The 22,321-nt window shown below is 42.7% G+C and overlaps 1 protein-coding gene across 1 annotated transcript in view; it reads left to right on the forward strand.

The window, feature by feature from the left end:
• Nucleotides 1–22,321, forward strand: part of PRPF3 (pre-mRNA processing factor 3) — a 241,213-nt gene that overhangs the window by 111,450 nt on the left and 107,442 nt on the right. Inside the window, exon 12 of the mRNA XM_053705438.1 lies at nucleotides 9,683–9,796. Within this exon, the coding sequence (XP_053561413.1) occupies nucleotides 9,683–9,796 (114 nt within the window). The remainder of the gene's footprint in view (nucleotides 1–9,682; nucleotides 9,797–22,321) is intronic.

The raw sequence follows: 22,321 nt of genomic DNA on the forward strand, positions 1-22,321 counted from the left end.
CATAATTTATGCTTACCTGCTAAAAAATTTTCTCTTGTGGTGTATCCAGTCCACGGCCCGCCCTGTCTTTTTAAGGCAGGTCTAAATTTTAATTTAAACTACAGTCACCACTGCACCCTATGGTTTCTCCTTTCTCGGCTTGTTTCGGTCGAATGACTGGATATGGCATTTAGGGGAGGAGCTATATAGCAGCTCTGCTGTGGGTGATCCTCTTGCAACTTCCTGTTGGGAATGAGAATATCCCACAAGTAATGGATGATCCGTGGACTGGATACACCACAAGAGAAATAAACTTATCAGGTACGCATAAATTATGTTTTTCTAGTGATAGTTTTTTATTGGGTGTTGGATAATTTCAGGCTGTGTTGCCCTTCGACGGGGCCGCCTTCTGTACCCGCCCTTTGTTGCATTCAGTGTCCTCTCTAGCGTGGGTATTGTTTTCCTAAAATTAATTAATGCAGCTGTGGACTCTTCCCGTTTAAGAAGAAAAACTTAAATTATGCTCACCTGATAATTTTCTTTTCTTCTGATGGGAAGATTCCACAGCTTCCCGCCCACGTTTTATCTTTGGGCGGTTGTATTTTTTGTTCTTCTGGCACCTTTTTCACCCTGATATTTCTCCTACTGTTCCATGTTTCCTTGGCAGAATGACTGGGGGATAAGGGAAAAGGGGGGAGGTATTTAAGCCTTTGTCTGAGGAGTCTTTGCCTCCACCTGGTGAATTTCCAAATGTAATGAATGCAGCTGTGGACTCTTCCCGTCAGAAGAAAAGAAAATTATTAGGTAAGCATAATTCGTTTTTTCAGAATACCGTCCTTCAAAATGGATACTATTCGTTCCATTCTTCCCTTGGTCTAAGGGAGTCAGTTCCTGACGACAATAGGCCTGAAGGATGCGTATCTTCATGTTCCTGAAATCGCCTTTCTAGGCTAACATTTTCAGTTGGTGGCTCTTACGTTTGGACTTGACACAGCTCCCAGAATTTTAATTGTAGTGGCGCCCTACCTGGATGTTACGTTGGTCTAGGCGTCCTCTGTTCAACAAGCAAACTCTCGTACAGAGATCTTGTTGTCTTTTTCGTTTCAATGATTGGAAACTGAGCCTGAAAAGAGTTCCCTTGTTCCAGTTATACGGGTAGTTTTCTTAGGGACCATAATAGATTCCCTATCTATGAGAATATTTCTGACAGAGGTCAGAAAGTCAAAGTTTCTTTCCTCTTGCCTCTCTGCAGTCTACTGTTCGTCCATCAGTGGCTCAATGTATGGAGGTAATTGGTCTGATGGTCGCTTCCATGGACATCATTCATTTGCTCGATCCCGTTTGAGAGCTCTGCAGTTATGCATGCTCAGACAATGGATCGGAGACCATTCGGATTTATCTCAGAGGATAGATCTATACCAGTTAACAAGAGACTCTCTCCCGTGGTGGTTTTCTCAGGAGCATCTGTCTCAGGGCACAGGCTTCCGGAGACCTTCCTGGCTGATTGTGATAACGAACGCCAGCCTGCTGGGCTGGGGAGCAGTCTGGGACTTTCTTTAAAGGCGCAAGGACTATGGACTCGGAAGGAGTCTGCTCTCCCCATAAACATCTTCGAGTTGAGTGATTTACAATGCTCTGATGGCTTGGCCTACAGTTGTCCTTAGCCGGTTTATCAGGTTGCAGTTGGACTATATCACCTCAGTGGCTTACATCAACCACCAAGGAGGAACTTGGAGTTCCTTAGCCAAGAAGGAGGTGGCTTGGATTATTCTGTGGGCGGAAGCTCACAATTGTTTATCTGATATCCACATTCCAGGAGTGGACAACTGGGAAGTGGTTTTCCTGAGCAGAAAGACATTTCATCCAGGGGAGTGGGCTCTCCATCCGGAGGTGTTTTCCAGGTTAACCCTCAAATTTGGGACGCCGGAGTTGGATCTGATGGCGTTTCGGCAGAACGCCAAGCTTCCAAGGTAAGGTTTAAGGTCAAGAGATCCACAGGCTGCCCTGATAGATGCTCTGGCGGTTCCTTTGGGCTTCGGTTTAGCATACCTGTTTCTTCCGTTTGCTCTCCTTCCACGAGTCATTGCTCGTATCAAACAGGAGAGAGCATCAAGGATTCTTTTAGGTCCTGCGTGGCCTCGCAGGATGTGGTATGCAGACCTAGTAAAGATGTCTTCTCTTCCTTGTTGGAGGTTCCTGCTGAGGAAGGACCTTCTAACTCAGGGTCCATTCCTTCTCCCAAATCTCGTTTCTCTGAAGCTGGCTACTTGGAGATTAAACGCTTAGTTCTGTCTAAGCGTGTTTTTTTTCCTGAGTCGGTCATTGAGACCATGATTCAGGCTCGTAAACCTGTTACTAGAAAGATTTACTATAAGGTATGGGGTAAATACCTTTATTTGGTGTGAATCCAAGGGCTACTCTTGGAGTAGGGTCAGCATTCCTAGTATTTTGTCTTTTCTCTAGGAAGGTATTGTCAGTCAGTACTCTGAAAGGTCAGATTTCTGCATTATCTATTCTGTTACATAAACGTCTGGCGGATGTACCAGACGTTCAATCCTTTTGTCAGGCCCTGGTCAGAATCAGGCCTGTGTTTAAACCTGTTGCTCCTCCTTGGAGCCTTAACCTTGTTCTTAAGGTTTTGCAGCAGGCTCCGTTTTAGCCTTTACATTCCATAGTTATCTTGGAAGGTTTTGTTTCTTTTTCCTTTCTTCTATAAGGTATGACGAGTCCACAGATTCATCCTTTACTTGTGGGATATTATCCTACTTTTAACAGGAAGTGGCAAAGAGCACCACAGCAGAGCTGTCTATATAACTCCTCCCTTAGCTCCACCCCCCAGTCATTCTCTTTGCCTATTCTAAGTACTAGGAAGGGTAAAGTGAAAGAGGTGATAAAGTATTATTTTTTACTTTCTTCAAGCAAGAGTGTTTTGTTTTAAATGGTACCAGTGTGTACTATATACTCTCAGGCAGCAGATGGATGAAGACTTCTGCCTGGAGGATGATGATCTTAGCATTTGTAACTAAGATCCAGTGCTGTTCCCACAAAGGCTGAGGAGTACAGGAAACTTCAGTGTGAGGAACGTTTTCATGCTATATAGCAGTGAGGTATGTTCAGTCATTTTTTTATGGAGAGACTGTGTATTTCAGAAAGGCTGACAGTATCCCCATGAGGGTAAGGGTAAGCAGCTATAGAAGGGCATTACTAAGCTTGCATAAGGGGCTAATTAAAAAATGGTTGACACTGGTTTTTGAATGTTTGTTGGCAAACGTTTTATGAACTGGGAGTGCTTATTAACATTTTGTGGGCAATAACGTTTTTGTTGGCAACTTTATTGAGGGTACACTTGGCTTATTTTTTGGGTCTCAGAACCCACATGGCTAGTTTAAAACCACGCTGGTGCGGTTCTTTGAGGCTGTAGAGACATCGAGTGAGAAGGGCGGGGCCTATTTTCGCGCCTCAGATGCGCAGTTGTTTTCACGCAGCAAGCTCCAACTCCTGAGGGCCCTTGTGGATGTTTTGGGCCAAATCAAAGCTTTAACCCCATATTTACTATCCCCGAGAGCAGGTAGGCGCCACAGCAGGGTTACATTTTTTTGTGGGGCAAACTTAACTACACATATTGAGTCTTCTATCAAAAATTTGAAAAATTTGGAGCATTTTAAAGCAGTTTTGCAGAACGTGTATGCTTTTTTTTCTCTTAAAGGCGCAGTACCGTTTTTTAAGATTGTTGTTTTTTTTCACAAAATAAAGTGTTTTCATACTTGTTTGTAGTCATTACTAGCCTATTCAACATGTCTGACATTGAGGAAAGTCATTGTTCAATATGTTTAGAAGCCATTGTGGAACCCCCTCTTAGAATGTGTCCCTCATGCACTGAAAGGTCAACATATTTTAGCTACTAAAAGCTACTAAAAGTATGTCGCGGGATGATTCTCAGTCAGAAGGGAATCAGGTTATGCCATCTAATTCTCCACAAGTGTCACAACCATTAATGCCCGCACAAGCGACGCCAAGTACTTCTATTGCGTCTAATTCTTTCACCCTGCAAGATATGGCCGCAGTTATGAATACTACCCTCACAGAGGTGTTATCTAAGCTGCCTGGGTTGCAGGGGAAGCGCAGTAGGTCTGGTGTGAGAACAAATGCTGAGCCCTCTGACACTTTATTAGCCATATCCGATGTACCCTCACAATGTTCTGGGGTGGGGGTGAGGGATTTGCTGTCTGAGGGAGAGATTTCTGATTCAGGAAAGATGTTCCCTCAGACAGACTCGGATATGACGACTTTTAAATTTAAACTAGAACACCTCCGCTTATTGCTCAGGGAGTTTTTAGCGACTCTGGATGATTGTGACCCTATTGTAGTTCCAGAGAAATTGTGTTAAATGGACCGATTTCTAGAGATTCCTGCTTACACTGATGTTTTTCCGGTCCCTAAGATGATTTCGGACATTGTTACTAAGGACTGGGATAGACCATCAAGGTTTTCTTCTCCAACCTATAGCGTGCATTGTTCCCGTAACTACTGCAGCTGCTTTTTGGTTCGAGGCTCTGAAGGAGGCTCTTCAGGTTGAGACCCCATTAAATGATATTCTGGATAGAATTAGGGCTCTTAAGCTAGTTAATTCTTTCATTACAGATGCCGCTTTTCAACTGGCTAAATTAGCGGCAAAGAATTCAGGTTTTGCCATTTTAGCGCGTAGAGCGTTATGGCTTAAGTCCTGGTCTGCTGATGTGTCATCAAAATCTAAGCTTTTAGCCATCCCTTTCAAGGGTAAGACCCTATTCGGGCCTGAACTGAAAGAGATCATTTCAGACATCCTGAGGAAGGGCATGGCCTTTCCCTCCAGTGATAAGACAAATAAGATGAGGACCAAACAAAATAATTTTCGTTCCTTTCGAAACTTCAAAGCTGGTCCCTCTACCTCTTCCCCTGCTGCAAAGCAAGAGGGGAATTTTGCTCAATCAAAGTCAGTCTGGAGACCTAACCAGACTTGGAACAAAGGTAAACAGGCGAAGAAGCCCGCTACTGCCACCAAGACAGCATGAAGGGGTAGCCCCCGATCCGGGACCGGATCTAGTAGGGGGCAGACTTTCTCTCTTTGCTCAGGCTTGGGAAAGAGACGTTCAGGACTCCTGGGCTTTAGAAATTGTAACCCAGGGGTATCTTCTACATTTCAAGGATTCTCCTTCAAGGGGGAGATTCCATCTTTCTCAATTGTCTGTAAACCAGACAAAATGAGAGGCGTTCTTACGCTGTGTAGAAGACCTATATACCATGGGAGTGATCCTCCAAGTTCAGAAAACAGAAGAGGGGCAGGGGTTCTAGTCCAATCTGTTTGTGGTTCCTAAAAAAGAGGGAACCTTCAGACCAATTTTAGATCTCAAGATCCTAAACAAATTCCTCAAGATGGAGACCATTCGGACTATTTTACCAATGATCCAGGAGGGTCAATACATGACCACCGTGGACTTAAAGGATGCGTATCTACACATCCCTATCCACAAAGATCATCACCAGTTCCTCAGGTTCGCCTTTCTGGACAAGCATTACCAGTTTGTGGCTCTTCCCTTCGGGTTGGCCACAGCTCCCAGAATTTTCACAGAGGTGCTAGGGTCCCTTCTGGCGGTTCTAAGGCCGCGGGGCATAGCAGTGGCGCCTTATCTGGACGATATCTTAATTCAGGCGTCGACTTACCAACTAGCCAAATCTCACACAGACATCGCGTTGGCTTTTCTAAGATTTTACGGGTGGAAGGTGAACGTAAAAAAGAGTTCACTTATCCCTCTCACAAGAGTTCCATTCCTGTGAACTCTGATAGATTCGATGGACATGAGAATTTTTCTGACGGAGGTTAGGAAATCAAAGATTTTAACCACCTGCCGAGCTCTTCCATTCCTCGGCCGTCAGTGGCTCAGTGTATGGAGGTAATTGGACTAATGGTAGCGGCAATGGACATAGTTCCGTTTGCTCGCTTGCATCTCAGACCACTGCAACTATGCATGCTCAAACAGTGGAATGGGGATTATGCAGATTTATCTCCTCAGATAAATCTGGATCAAGAGACCAGAGACTCTCTTCTTTGGTGGTTGTCACAGGATCATCTGTCCCAGGGAATGTGTTTCCGCAGGCCAGCATGGGTCATAGTGACGACGGACGCCAGCATATTGGGCTGGGGTGCAGTCTGGAATTCCCTGAAAGCATAGGGTTTGTGGACTCAGGAGGAGGCTCTCCTCCCGATAAATATTCTAGAACTGAGATCGATATTCAACGCGCTTCAGGTGTGGCCTCAGCTGGCTTCGGCCAGATTCATAAGATTCCAGTCGGACAATATCACAACTGTAGCATATATCAATCATCAGGGGGGAACAAAGAGTTCTCTAGCAATGATAGAGGTTACCAAAATAATTTGATGGGCAGAGACTCACTCTTGCCATCTATCTATATCCCAGGAGTGGAGAACTGGGAAGCGGATTTTCTAAGTCGCCAGACTTTTCATCCGGGGGAGTGGGAACTCCATCTGGAGGTGTTTGCACAATTGATTCAGCAATGGGGCACACCAGAATTGGATCTGATGGCGTCTCGTCAGAACGCCAAACTTCCTTGTTACGGGTCCAGGTCAAGGGATCCTCAGGCAGTACTGATAGATGCTCTATCAGTACCCTGGTCGTTCAACCTGGCTTATGTGTTTCCACCATATCCTCTCCTTCCTCGTTTGATTGCCAGGAGCTTCTGTGATTTTGATAGCACCTGTGTGGCCATGCAGGACTTGGTATGCAGACCTGGTGGACATGTCATCTCTTCCACCATGGACTCTGCCACTGAGACAGGACCTTCTGATTCAAGGTCCGTTCCAGCATCCAAATCTAGTTTCTCTGCGGCTGACTGCTTGGAGATTGAACGCTTGATTTTATCCAAGCGGGGTTTCTCTGAGTCGGTCATAGATACCTTGATTCAGGCTCGAAAGCCTGTCACTAGGAAAATTTATCATAAGATATGGCGTAAATATCTTTATTGGTGCGAATCCAAAGGCTACTCATGGAGTAAGATCAGGATTCCTAGGGTTTTGTCCTTTCTCCAAGAAGGATTAGAGAAGGGGCTATCAGCTAGTTCCTTAAAGGGACAGATATCTCCTTTATCAATTCTACTGCACAAGCGCCTGGCAGATGTTCCAGACATTCAGTCGTTCTGTCAGGCTTTAGTTAGAATCAAGCCTGTGTTTAAACCTGTTGCTCCGCCATGGAGTCTGAATTTAGTTTTTAAAGTTCTTCAAAGGGTTCTGTTTGAACCTATGCATTCCATAGATATTAAGCTTCTATCTTGGAAAGTTCTGTTTTTAGTTTCTATCTCTTCGGCTCAAAGAGTTTCTTGCTCTGGAAAGTGTAAAGGTCAGAAGGCGACTGCTACTTCTCTTTCTCTCTGGTTGAGAAGTATAATTCGTTTTGCTTATGAGACTGGTAGTCAGCAGCCTCCTGAGAGAATTACAGCTAGGGCTGTCTCTACTTCTTGGGGTTTCAAAAATGAAGCTTCTGTGGAACAGATTTGCAAGGCTGCAACTTAGTCCTCTTTGCATACTTTTTCCAAATTTGATAGTTTTGCCTAGGCTTTTTGAGAGAGAGGTTCTTCAAGCGGTGGTGCCTTCTGTTTAGGTCTGCCTGTCTTGTTCTCCCTCCCTTTTCATTCCGTATCGTCTTGCTTGGGTATTGGTTCCCACTAGTAATTGAGTAAGTAGTAATTGAGGATGTCGTGGACTCACTATATCTTAGGAAAGAAAACAAAAATCATGCTTACCTGATGTTAAATTTCTTTCTTTCCATATATAGTGAGTCCACGGCCCCACCCTTTTATCAAGACAGTTATTTTTCTCTAAACTTCAGGCACCTCTACACCTTTGTGTTATCTTCTTTTTCCATTTCCCTTCAGCTGAATGACTGGGGGTTATGGGTAAGGGAAGTGACACTTAACAGCTTTGCTGTGGTGCTTTTTGCTGCCTCCTGCTGGCCATGAGTGATATTCCCACTAGTAATGAAGGATGACATGGACTCACCATATCCAGAAAGAAAGAAATTTTATCAGGTAAGCATAAATTTAGTTTTTTAAGACTAAACTTTATTTTGAATAAATCAAATCTAGCATTTTAATGTTTAAAGGGACAGTAAATTCAAAATTTACCTTTTATGATTGATATAGAGCATGCAGTTTTAAACTATTTTACAGTTTCGTTCCAAACAGAACAATAGCTGTATGTGCTAACTGATGAGCAATATTTTAACACTACTAAGCCTCTTAAGCACAATTTAAATAAATCTCAAAAGAGCAAGAATTCTTTATAAACCAACAGAACATAAGGGGTGAAAAATACCGCTGTAGGGCCCAGACAATGGAGGCTTGTTTGCAGCGACAAATCCTTGTAAGATATTTTAGTGTAAAATACATGTATAAGTTGAACACAAGTACTGACTCCTATCCATAAAGTCCCAAGTCTTCAAAGGTACAGGTAAAACGTTACATTTATTCCGTATACAGATAAAATTCAATGAATTCAGTTAAAGACCTGGAGTACGCAGTACTGTCAATAAGAGAGAGAAATAACTCTGATCACCTGGCGACGCAAGAGGAGGGTCAGAGGTATTTCACTCTCTTATTGACAGCACTGCGTACTGCGCAGACCCCTTATGTTCTGTTAATTTTACAATTTACTTCAATTTTCTAATTCTTGGTATAATTTGCTTATAGCATACCTAGGTAGACTCAGACACAGCAATGCACTACTGGAAGCTAGCTGCTGATTGGTGGCTGCACATTTATGCCTTCTGTCATTGGCTTATCTGTGTTCAGTTAACTCTCAGTAGTGCATTGTTGTTTATGCAAAAAAAGGATAACAAGAGAATAAAGCAAATTGCATAATAAAAGTAAGCTAGAATGGTGTTTATTATCATATGCTCTATCTGAATTATGAAAAAATTGTGTTTTATGTCTCTTGAATGTCCATATGATTTTAAGTAGTTTTTACTTCTATTATTTAATTTGCTTTGTACTCTGTGTCCTTTGTTGCAAAACATGCGTACATATCCTCAGCAGCTGGAATGCACTACGGCACCTAGCTGCAGATTGATGGCCACACACATTTTCTTTTTCCATTGGTTTGATGTGTTAAGCTAGCTCCCAGTAGTGCATTGCTACTCCTTCAACGGCAGATAAGAAGAGAATGAAGCAAATTTAATAATAGAAGTTGTTTAAAATCATATGCTCTATCTGAATCCATCAAATATTTTGGGTTTCGTGTCCCTTTAAGTATCTATAAAGTAATGGGTGCCATCATTTTGTAACCTTCCTTTCTCTTGGGTTAAAACCCTGTTCTTGTTATCTCCGGTGTTGAGGCCATTTAGGGTCGGTTATAAATTAGTTTCTAGAGTAACAATCCTACAGTTTTAATGTCCCTTTAAGCAGCGTGTACTAGTGGGAAATAGTGTGTTAGCAAAGGGAAAACATAAAATTGGACAGAGAATATATGATGTGATCATGTTAATGTGCCTGGATCTAGGAATATGTGGGCATGTGCCAATTAAAGCAATCACAGTTCTAGCAAATATCTTTATAATTCTTCTCACTTGGACTTTCTCTTACACCTCTGACTCTCTATTGGTGTCAGTTTTTAAGTGCAAGTTGTCATTTTGTACCATAACCATTATTCTTTCAGAGCGCATGAAGAAGCAAATGCTGCCAGAAAGCTAACAGCAGAACAGAGGAAAGAGAAAAAAGTAAAAAAACTAAAGGAAGATATATCACAAGGTGTACATGTATCTGTATATAGGTATGTTGTTTTCATTCTAAATCCACAACCGCATCCATAGCCACAGCATGTATATGTGTATGTAAGTGTGTGTGTTTTTATTTATATATCCTTTGGTTGCACAGGGGGCATTATCAATAAGTTTATCAATTACAAAATGATAGAGGCATGAGAATCTAGAAAAGAGAGAAAATAAAAGGATGCCCTAGCCAGCACTCTCTATTCTACTAGTAATTAATATTAGAAGGGTCAATATGGGATGATTGGTCTGAGTCGGCACAGGTCAAGTCACACAGATGGAATTTAAAAAAACATATTTAATCACATCTAGATAAAACATACATAAAGTTATGGTGCACCTTAAGATAAAATAGTTAAAAAAAAAAAAAAACACCAATGGCCATGGTGGAAAAAAGGAACCCAGGTTAATTACGGACTTAATGCCCAAATTTACAATAGTAGAGCCCAAACAGTCCTTGTTTGTAAAAATCCACTGCTTATAACTACAGACAGAATGCAGCAATAGGCGATTTCAATGTCCCCCTTACACTGTAGTGCAGCAATTGATAATTCACATGTATCCCCTAATCCCCTACACATTAGTGCAAGCATATGTTATAACAGCCACTTAGCAGTCGTAAGCAAATCAAAGTTTGTCTGGCATCTAAAGCAGCATACTGTATATAGTATAGAATAATGCAGTCCGTGCAATTCATATAATTTAAGGCTGTGATAGGCAGTCCAATACAATACAGTCCCAAGCCATGCACGTCACTTTAGTAGTGTCTGTTATTGAAAGCAGTGTTTTGTCAAGGCGAATCATGGAAGCATTGGCATAGAATATTCAATACATGCAGATTAGTAGCATTCCATAGAGCCAGCAGTCCCAATGTGCAACGTCTTTCAACAGACACAGTCGTGAGACAGGCAATTATCATTAATAGTAGCAAAGTCCATGAAAATATTAATGCCCAAGAGGTACTCCTACCGAGAGATTTACCCTCGCCTAGTTACCGGACCGCTCTGTGCTTGAAATAGCTACCACGCTTCTGCGTCTCACGACTGTGTCTGTTGGAAGATGTTACATTGTCACTGCCGGCTCTAAGGACTGTCTGGGCTCTACTATTATTAATTTGGGCATTAAGTATGTTATTAACCTGGGTTCCTTTTTCCACCTTGCCATTGGTGTTTTTTTTAACTATTTTATCTTAAGGTGCACCATAACTGTATGTGTGTTTTTTTTCTAGATGGGTGAAAATATGTTTCTTTCCTATGACATGGAGAGTCCACGACATTCCAATTACTAGTGAGATATTCAACTCCTGGCCAGCAGGAGGAGGCAAAGAGCACCCCAGCAAAGCTGTTAAGTAAGTGTAACTTCCCTTACCCATAATCCCCAGTCATTCTCTTTGCCTCTGTCAATGGAGGTTGTGCAAAGTCGGTGTCTGAAGATAATTTGTCCTTTCATGGGTATTTTCTCCAACATTGGTGTGTCCGGTCCACGGTGTCATCCATTACTTGTGGGAATATTCTCTTCCCCAACAGGAAATGGCAAAGAGCACAGCAAAAGCTGTCCATATAGCCCCTCCTCAGGCTCCGCCCCCCAGTCATTCTATTTGCCGCTCTGAACAAGTAGCATCTCCACGGAGATGGTGAAGAGTATGTGGTGTTTAATTGTAGTTTTTTATTCTGCTATCAAGAGTTTATTTTAAAATAGTGCCGGTTTGTACTATTTACTCTAAAACAGAAAGGGATGAAGAGTTCTGTTTAAAAGAGGAGTATGATTTTAGCAGCAGTAACTAAAATCAATTGCTGTTCCCACGCAGGACTGTTGAGCCCAGAGAACTTCAGTTGGGGGGAACAGTTAGCAGACTTTTCTGCTCAAGGTATGACTAGTCCATTTTCTAACAAGACTGTGTAATGCTAGAAGACTGTCATTTTCCCTCTTGGGGATCGGTAAGCCATTTTCTTAGACTCTTAACAGAATGAAGGCTTATTATGGGCTATACACTGGTTGACACTCTTATGGGCTAAATTGATTGCTTTATTTAAGTTTTTTATGTAATCTAGAGGTGATTTATAAAACTTTTATTGTGGTGGAACGTTTTTAGGCGCCAGGCAGTTGTTTAGACACCTTTCCAGTCAGGAAGGGCCTTTCACTATAGTAGGCAGAGCCTCATTTTCGTGCCATAATTGCACAGTTTCTTTTGGATGCAGTGCATGCAGCTGCATGTGAGAGGGTCTGGTGATCATTGAAAACGTTCCTGGAAGGCTTAATTTGGTATCGTATAACTCCTAAGGACAGGTGAAGTCGCAGCAAACGCTGTGGCTGGGACTGTAGTGGGGTTAAAAATTATTTGATTAAACGGCTCCGGTTTCCTCATTTAAGGGGTTAAAAGCTTGAAAATTGGGGTGCAATACTTTTAAGGCATTAAGACACTGTGGTGAAAATTTGGTAAAGATTGGATATTTCCTTCATACTTTTTCACACATTCAGAAATAAAGTGTGCTCTGTTTAACATTTAAAGAGACAGTAACGGTTTTGTTTTAAAACGTTTTTTTTTGCATTATTAGCCTGTTTAAGCCTGTCTAACATGTCTGTACCTTCAGATAGAACATGTTCTGTATGTATGGAGGCCAAGGTGGTCCCCCCTTCAAATGTATGTGATAATTGTGCCATAGCGTCCAAACAAAGTAAGGACAGTACTGTCACATTTAATAAGGTTGCCCAAGATGATTCCTCAAATGAAGGTAGTGGGGATAGTTCATCATCCTCTCCTTCTGAGTCAACACCAGTTATGCCCGCGCAGGCGACCCCTAGTACATCTAGAGCGCCAATTCTTGTTACTATGCAACAATTAACGGCAGTAATGGATAATTCCATAGCTAATATTTTATCCAAAATGCCAGCATTTCAGAGAAAGCGTGATTGCTCAGTTTTAAATACAGTGGAACAAGAAGGCGCTGACGATAGTTTATCTGTCATACCCTCACACCAGTCAGAAGTGGCAGTGAGGGAGGGTTTGTCGGAGGGAGAACTTTCAGATTCAGGAAGAATCTCTCAACAGGCAGAACCTGACGTTGTGACGTTTAAATTTAAGTTAGAGCATCTCCGCGCATTACTTAAGGAGATGCTATCTACTCTGGATGATTGTGACTCTTTGGTCATTCCAGAAAAATTGTGCAAGATGGACAAATTCTTAGAGGTCCCGGTGCACCCTGATGCCTTCTCGATCCCTAAAAGGGTGGCGGACATAGTGAATAAGGAGTGGGAGAGACCAGGCATACCCTTTGTCCCACCTCCTATATTTAAGAAATTGTTCCCCATGGTCGACCCAAGGAAGGACACATAGCAGACAGTCCCTAAGGTTGAAGGGGCAGTTTCTACCCTAGCTAAGCGCATGACTATCCCCATTGAGGACAATTGTGCTTTCAAAGATCCTATGGATAAAAAATTGGAGGGTTTGCTTAAAAAGATTTTTGTGCAGCAAGGTTACCTCCTCCAACCAATTTCGTGCATTATTCCTGTCACTACGGCGGCGTGTTTCTGGTTCGATGAACTATAAAAGTCGCTTAACATGGAGACTCCATATGAGGAAATCATGGACAGAATTCACGCACTTAAGTTAGCTAATTCCTTTATTTTAGATGCCACTTTGCAATTAGCGAGATTAGCGGCGAAAAATTCAGGGTTTGCAATTGTGGCGCGCAGAGCGCTCTGGCTAAAGTCTTGGTCGGCGGATGTATCTTCCAAGACAAAATTGCTTAATATCCCTTTCAAGGGTAAGACCCTTTTTGGGCCGGAATTGAAAGAAATTATTTCAGACATCACTGGGGGAAAGGGCCATGCCCTCCCACAGGATAGGCCTTTCAAGGCTAAGAATAAGTCCAATTTTCGTTCCTTTCGCAATTTCAGGAACGGACCGGCTTCTAACTCGGCAGCCTCTAGACAAGAGGGTAACGCTTCCCAGACTAAACCAGCTTGGAAACCAATGCAAGGCTGGAACAAGGGTAAACAGGCCAAGAAGCCTGCTGCTGCTACCAAGACAGCATGAAGGGGTAGCCCCCGATCCGGGACCGGCTTGGTCAAGAGATGTTCCGGATCCCTGGGCACTAGAAATAGTCTCTCAGGGTTATCTTCTAGAATTCAAGGAACTACCCCCAAGGGGAAGGTTCCACATGTCTCACTTATCTTCAAACCAAATAAAGATACAGGCATTCTTACATTGTGTAGAAGACCTGTTAAAGATGGGAGTGATACACTCAGTTCCAGCTGTGGAACAAGGTCAGGGGTTTTACTCAGACCTGTTTGTAGTTCCCAAAAAAGAGGGAACTTTCAGACCAATTCTGGATTGAAAAATTCTAAACAAATTTCTCAGAGTTCCATCGTTCAAAATGGAAACCATTCGAACAATTTTACCTACAATCCAGGAGGGTCAATATATGACTACCGTGGATTTAAAGGATGCGTACCTACATATTCCTATCCACAAAGATCATCATCAATTCCTAAGGTTCGCCTTTCTGGACAAACATTATCAGTTTGTGGCTCTTCCATTCGGTTTAGCCACTGCTCCCAGAATTTTCACAAAGGTGCTAGGGTCCCTTCTGGCGGTTCTAAGACCGAGGGGCATTGCAGTGGCACCTTATCTAGACGACATTCTAATTCAAGCATAGTCTCTTTCCAAGGCAAAGGCTCATACAGACATTGTTCTAGCCTTTCTCAGATCTCACGGGTGGAAGGTAAACGTAGAAAAGAGTTCCCTGTCTCCGTCAACAAGAGTTCCCTTTTTGGGAACAATAATAGATTCTATAGAAATGAAGATCTTCCTGACAGAAGTCAGAAAATCAAAGCTTCTAAACCAGGGGTGTCAAACTCATTTTAGTCGCGGGCCATTTTCCATACAAGTACAACTCACGTGGGCCGCACACTACCTACATATCTTGTCATTGCTATACAGTGCAGTGGCATTTGCTATAACTGTATACATTTCAAAAGATTGTGTTCTGTAACTCCTAATTAACTTACTCTGGCTTGAGGAAATGTGCTCTAATGCTTTTAAGAAGGTGACACACACGCTCTACCTGCGACCCACTGTTTATAATAGTGATAGACATACCTGTTGTACATAATATAAAATAAATACATAGAAATATATATAAAGTATGTGATTTTAGTTAAAGAGAAAATGATGGAAAGGAATGGACAGAAATGATGTGGGAAATCAGTGCTACCATAGTAATGAACTGCATGTGTTAAAAGAAACCATTATGCGCTTATCTGTCTTTTTCTTTTTAATAACGTATGTTTTAATGTATGTGCATCCCTAACAGTAAGCGCACTCGCTCTTTAAGTAATAAGCATATTATAATTAATATTTTTCATGGAGGTGGCGTGGGCCGCACAAAATTAGGTTGAGGGCCGCATGAGGCCCGTGGGCCGCAAGTTTGACACCCCTGTTCTAAACGCTTGTCAAGTTCTTCACTCTATTCTGCAGCCTTCCATAGCTCAGTGCATGGAAGTAGTAGGGTTGATGGTTGCAGCAATGGACATAGTTCCTTTTGCTCAAATTCATCTAAGACCATTACAACTGTGCATGCTGAAACAGTGGAATGGGGACTATGCAGACTTGTCTCCAAAGATTCAAGTAGACCAGATGACCAGAGACTCACTCCGTTGGTGGTTGACCCAGGATCACCTGTCTCAGGGAATGAGTTTCCGCAGACCAGAGTGGGTCATTGTCACGACCGACGCCAGTCTATTAGGCTGGGGCGCGGTCTGGGATTCCCTGAAAGCTCAGGGTCTATGGTCTCGGGAAGATTCTCTTCTCCCGATAAACATCCTGGAACTGAGAGCGATATTCAATGCTCTCCGAGCTTGGCCTCAACTAGCGAAGGCCGGATTAATAAGATTCCAGTCAGACAACATGACGACTGTAGCTTACATCAACCATCAGGGAGGAACAAAGAGTTCCTTGGCGATGAGAGAGGTATCCAAGATCATAAAATGGGCGGAGGATCACTCCTGCCATCTATCTGCAATTCACATCCCAGGGGTAGACAACTGGGAGGCGGATTATCTGAGTCGTCAGACTTTCCATCCGGGGGAGTGGGAACTCCACCCGGAGGTATTTGCCCAGTTGACTCAATTATGGGGCATTCCAGACATGGATCTGATGGCGTCTCGTCAGAACTTCAAGGTTCCTTGCTACGGGTCCAGATCCAGGGATCCCAAGGCGACTCTAGTCAATGCATTAGTGGCGCCTTGGTCGTTCAACCTAGCTTATGTGTTTCCACCGTTCCCTCTCCTTCCCAGGCTCGTAGCCAGGATCAAACAGGGGAAGGCCTCTGTGATTCTGATAGCTCCTGCGTGGCCACGCAGGACTTGGTATGCAGACCTGGTGAATATGTCATCGGCTCCACCATGGAAGCTACCTTTGAGACAGGATCTTCTAGTACAAGGTCCATTCGAACATCCAAATCTAGTCTCTCTGCAGCTGACTGCTTGGAAATTGAACGCTTGATTTTATCCAAGCGTGGGTTTTCAAATTCAGTGATAAATACTCTGGTCCAAGCCAGAAAACCTGTGACTAGAAAGATTTACCATAAAATATGGAAAAAATATATCTGTTGGTGTGAATCCAAGGGATTCTCCTGGAGTAAGATTAAAATTCCTAAGATCCTCTCCTTTCTCCAGGAAGGTTTGGATAAGGGATTGTCAGCGAGTTCTCTAAAAGGACAGATTTCTGCTTTATCTGTCTTGTTACACAAACGACTGGCAGCTGTGCCAGATGTACAAGCTTTTGTACAGGCTTTGGTCAGAATCAAGCCTGTTTACAGACCCATCACTCCTCCTTGGAGTCTAAATTTAGTTCTTTCAGTTCTTCAAGGGGTTCCGTTTGAACCTTTGCATTCCATAGATATCAAGTTACTATCTTGGAAAGTTTTTGGTTGCTATTTCTTCTGCTAGAAGAGTTTCTGAATTATCTTCTTTGCAGTGTAATCCACCCTATCTGGTGTTCCATTCAGATAAGGTCGTTTTGCGTACTAAGCCTGGTTTTCTTCCGAAAGTTGTTTCCAACAGGAATATTAACCAGGAAATAGTTGTTCCTTCTCTGTGTTCGAATCCAGTTTCAAAGAAGGAACGTTTGTTGCACAATTTAGATGTAGTTCGTGCTTTAAAGTTCTATTTAGAAGCAACTAAGGATTTTAGACAAACCTCATCTTTGTTTGTCGTTTACTCTGGTAAGAGGAGAGGACAAAAAGCTACTGCTACCTCTCTTTCTTTCTGGCTGAAAAGCATTATCCGATTGGCTTATGAGACTGCCGGACGGCAGCCTCCTGAACGAATCACAGCTCACTCCACTAGGGCTGTGGCTTCCACATGGGCCTTCAAGAACGAGGCTTCTGTTGATCAGATATGTAAGGCATCGACTTGGTCTTCTCTGCACACTTTTGCCAAATTCTACAAATTTGATACTTTTGCTTCTTCGGAGGCTGTTTTTGGGAGAAAGGTTTTGCAAGCCGTGGTGCCTTCCGTTTAGGTAACCTGATTTGCTCCCTCCCTTCATCCGTGTCCTAAAGCTTTGGTATTGGTTCCCACAAGTAATGGATGACGCTGTGGACCGGACACACCAATGTTGGAGAAAACAGAATTTATGCTTACCTGATAAATTACTTTCTCCAACGGTGTGTCCGGTCCACGGCCCGCCCTGGTTTTTTAATCGGGTTTGAAAAATTTATTTCTCTATACACTACAGTCACCACGGCACCCTATAGTTTCTCCTTTTTTTTCTCCTAACCGTCGGTCGAATGACTGGGGGGCGGAGCCTGAGGAGGGGCTATATGGACAGCTTTTGCTGTGCTCTTTGCCATTTCCTGTTGGGGAAGAGAATATTCCCACAAGTAATGGATGACGCCGTGGACCAGACACACCGTTGGAGAAAGTAATTTATCAGGTAAGCATAAATTCTGTTTTTCCCTGCAAGCATGGACTGGGGTCTAGCTGTGTCCACGTCAATCTTTTGAGTAAGAGTAGTGTGGTGGCTTTTAGCAGTTAAAAGGCGGTCTTTGCTTTTCCTACAGGTCCATGACAGGGAGTGAAGTACCTGCCACACCTAAGGAGCAGCATCTGACTTGCAGTTGGATCTAAGGTAAGTGCCGTAGCCTTCTAGGTACAGTTTTTGTTCCTTTCGCAACTTTAAGGGACAGAAGTCTTCACCGTCCTCTTCTAAAACTGACCAACCCCGGTCCACTTGGAAGTCCAGTCAGCCCTGGAATAAGGAAAAACAAAATAAGAAGCCTTCTGCTGATTCTAAATCAGCATGAAGGGTCTGCCACCTTTCTGAGCTTGGACTCTATGTCCCAGATACATGAGCTATAGACATAGTATCCCAGGGTTACAGGATAGGATTCAAATCTTGCCCTCCAAGGGGCAGATTTCTCCTATCAAGATTATCCTCAAACCAGGTAAAGGAGGCCTTCTTAAACTGCCTATCCTCCCTGGGTGTTATTGTACCAGTCTCTCCAAGGGAACAAGTTCTAGGATTCTATTCAAATCTATTTGTGGTTCCCAAAAAGGAAGGAACTTTTTGTCCCATCCTAGATCTCAAGTGTCTCAACAAATTCCTCAGAGTTCCATCCTTCAAGATGAAAACTATTCGTTCCATTCTTCCATTGGTCCAGTAAGGTCAGTTCATGACGACCATAGACCTGAAGGACGCATATCTACATGTTCCCATTCACAGGGATCATCATGAGTTTCTTTCATGTAATTGGCAAGAGTCCATGAGCTAGTGACATATGGGATATACAATCCTACCAGGAGGGGCAAAGTTTCCGAAACCTCAAAATGCCTATAAATACACCACACCCACAATTCAGTTTTTAATAACTTTGCCTCCTATGGAGGTGGTGAAGTAAGTTTGTGCAAAGATTTCTACGTTGATATGCGCTTCTCAGCATTGTTGAAGCCCGATTCCTCTCAGAGTACAGTGAATGTCAGAGGGACGTGAAGGGAGTATCACTTATTTGAATACGATGATTTCCCTAACGGGGGTCTATTTCATAGGTTCTTTGTTATCGGTCATAGAGATTCATCTCCTACCTCCCTTTTCAGATAGACGATATACTCTCAATTTACCATTACCTCTACTAATAACTGTTTTAGTACTTGGCTATCTGCTATATGTGGATGGGTGTCTTTGGGTAAGTATGTTTTTTATTACTTAAGACACCTCAGCTATGGTTTGGCACTTTATGCATTTATATAAAGTTCTAAATATATGTATTGTACTTATATTTGCCATGAGTCAGGTTCATGTATTTCCTTCAGCAGACTGTCAGTTTCATATTTGGGGAATTTAAACATTTTAAGAAATTTATTTCTTACCTGGGGTTTAGTCTTTTTTTCAATTGACTACTTTTTTTGGCGTGAAAAAAGACGTTTATGGCGCAACTTCGTCATTTCCGGCGTCATACGTGACGCCGAGACCTTTCACACGGTGGCGTCATTAGTGACGCGAGTGTGTCATTTCCGGTTATTTTTGGCGCCAAAAAAGTTTACGTTACGTTGTGCGTCATACTTGGACAAATTTTTTTCATTATTTCAATACCCCTTGTATGTTTGCCGCTTGCTTTTTGCTATCAGAGGCCTATGCTATTGCATTTTCTCTTGTTAAGTGTATCCAGTCCACGGATCATCCATTACTTGTGGGATATTCGCCTTCCCAACAGGAAGTTGCAAGAGGATCACCCACAGCAGAGCTGCTATATAGCTCCTCCCCCAACTGTCATATCCAGTCATTCTCTTGCAAGCCTCAACCAAGATGGAGGTCGTAAGAGGAGTGTGGTGTTTTATACTTAGTTTATTCTTCAATCAAAAGTTTGTTATTTTTAAATGGTGCCGGAGTGTACTGTTTCTCAGGCAGTATTTAGAAGAAGAATCTGCCTGCGTTTTCTATGATCTTAGCAGAAGTAACTAAGATCCATGGCTGTTCTCACATATTCTGAGGAGTGAGGTAACTTCAGAGAGGGAATGGCGTGCAGGTTTTCCTGCAATAAGGTATGTGCAGTTAATATTTTTCTAGGGATGGAATTTTCTAGAAAATGCTGCTGATACCGAACTAATGTAAGTAAAGCCTTAAATGCAGTAATAGCGACTGGTATCAGGCTTATTAATAGAGATACATACTCTTATAAAAAATGTAATATAAAACGTTTGCTGGCATGTTTAATCGTTTTTATATGTATTTGGTGATAAAACTTATTGGGGCCTAGTTTTTTCCACATGGCTGGCTTGAATTTTGCCTAGTAACATTTTCCTTAGGCTTCCCACTGTTGCAATATGAGTGGGAAGGGCCTTTTTTAGTGCTTTTCTGTGCAGATAAAAATACTGACAGAGACATTCAGCTTCCCTCTGCATGATCCAGGACATCTCTGGAGGGCTCAAAAGGCTTCAAAGTCGTTTTTGAGGGAGGTAAAAAGCCACAGTAGAGCTGTGGCAGTTGTTGTGACTGTTTAAAAAAAACAAAAAAAAAAAAAAAAAAACGTTTTTGTCATTTATTATTCTGTTTTTGGTATTAAGGGGTTAATCATCCATTTGCAAGTGGGTGCAATGCTCTGCTAACTTGTTACATACACTGTAAAAATTTAGTTAGTGTAACTGCCTTTTTTCACTGTTATTTCAAATTTTGACAATTTGTGTTTCTTAAAGGTGCAGTAACGTTTTTTAATATTGCTTGTAAACTTGTTTAAAGTGTTTTCCAAGCTTGCTAGTCTCATTGCTAGTCTGTTTAAACATTTCTGACACAGAGGAAACTACTTGTTCATTATGTTTGAAAGCCATGGTGGAGCCCCATAGGAGAATGTGTACTAAATGTATTGATTTCACCTTAAACAGTAAAGATCAGTCTTTATCTATAAAAGAAATATCACCAGAAGATTCTGACGAGGGGGAAGTTATGACGACTAACTCTCCCCACGTGTCAGACCCTTCGCCTCCTGCTCAGGGGATGCACGCTAATATGGCGCCAATTACATCAGGGACGCCCATAGCGATTACCTTGCAGGACATGGCTGCAATCATGAATAATACCCTGTCAGAGGTATTATCCAGGTTGCCTGAATTAAGAGGCAAGCGCGATTGCTCTGGGGTTAGGAGAAATACAGAGCGCGCAGATGCTGTAAGGGCCATGTCTGATACTGCGTCACAATATGCAGATCATGAGGACGGAGAGCTTCAGTCTGTGGGTGACATCTCTGATTCGGGGAAACCTAATTCAGAGATTTCTAATTTTAAATTTAAGCTTGAGAACCTCCGTGTGTTGCTTGGGGAGGTATTAGCTGCTCTGAATGACTGTAACACAGTTGCAGTACCAGAGAAATTGTGTAGGCTGGATAAATACTATGCGGTGCCGGTGTGTACTGATGTTTTTCCTAAACCTAAAAGGCTTACAGAAATTATTAGCAAGGAGTGGGATAGACCGGGTGTGCCTTTTTCCCCACCTCCTATATTTAGAAAAATGTTTCCAATAGACGCCACTACACGGGACTTATGGCAGACGGTCCCTAAGGTGGAGGGAGCAGTTTCTACTTTAGCAAAGCGTACCACTATCCCGGTTGAGGACCGTTGTGCTTTTTCAGATCCAATGGATAAAAAATTGGCGGGTTACTTTAAGAAAATGTTTATTCAACAAGGTTTTATTTTACAGCCCCTTGCATGCATTGCGCCTGTCACGGCCGCGGCGGCATTCTGGTTTGAGGTCCTGGAAGAGGCCATCCATACAGCTCCATTGACTGAAATTATTGACAAGTTTAGAACACTTAAGCTAGCTAACTCATTTGTTTCTGATGCCATTGTTCATTTGACTAAACTAACGGCTAAGAATTCCGGATTCGCCATCCAAGCGCGTAGGGCGCTATGGCTTAAATCCTGGGGCAGACCTTATTCGGGCCTGGTTTGAAGGAAATTATTGCTGACATTACTGGAGGTAAGGGTCATACCCTTCCTCAGGACAGGGCCAAAGCAAAGGCCAAACAGTCTAATTTTCGTGCCTTTCGAAAATTTCAAGGCAGGTGCAACATCAACTTCCTCCGCTTCAAAACAAGAGGGAACTTTTGCTCAATCTAAGCAGGCCTGGAAACCTAACCAGTCCTGGAACAAAGGCAAGCAGGCCAGAAAGCCTGCTGCTGCCTCTAAGACAGCATGAAGGAACGGATCTAGTAGGGGGCAGACTTTCTCTCTACGCCCAGGCGTGGGCAAGAGATGTTCAGGATCCCTGGGCGTTGGAGATCATCTCAGGGATATCTTCTGGACTTTAAAGCTTCCCCTCCACAAGGGAGATTTCATCTTTCAAGGCTATCTGCAAATCAGATAAAGAAAGAGGCATTCCTACACTGTGTGCAAGACCTCCTAGTTATGGGAGTGATCCATCCAGTTCCGCGGACGGAACAAGAACAGGGTTTTTATTCAAATCTGTTTGTGGTTCCCAAAAAAGAGGGAACCTTCAGACCAATTTTGGATCTAAAGATCTTAAACAAATTCCT

This window comes from Bombina bombina, chromosome 1, assembly GCF_027579735.1.
Source record: "Bombina bombina isolate aBomBom1 chromosome 1, aBomBom1.pri, whole genome shotgun sequence".
NCBI lineage: Eukaryota > Metazoa > Chordata > Amphibia > Anura > Bombinatoridae > Bombina > Bombina bombina.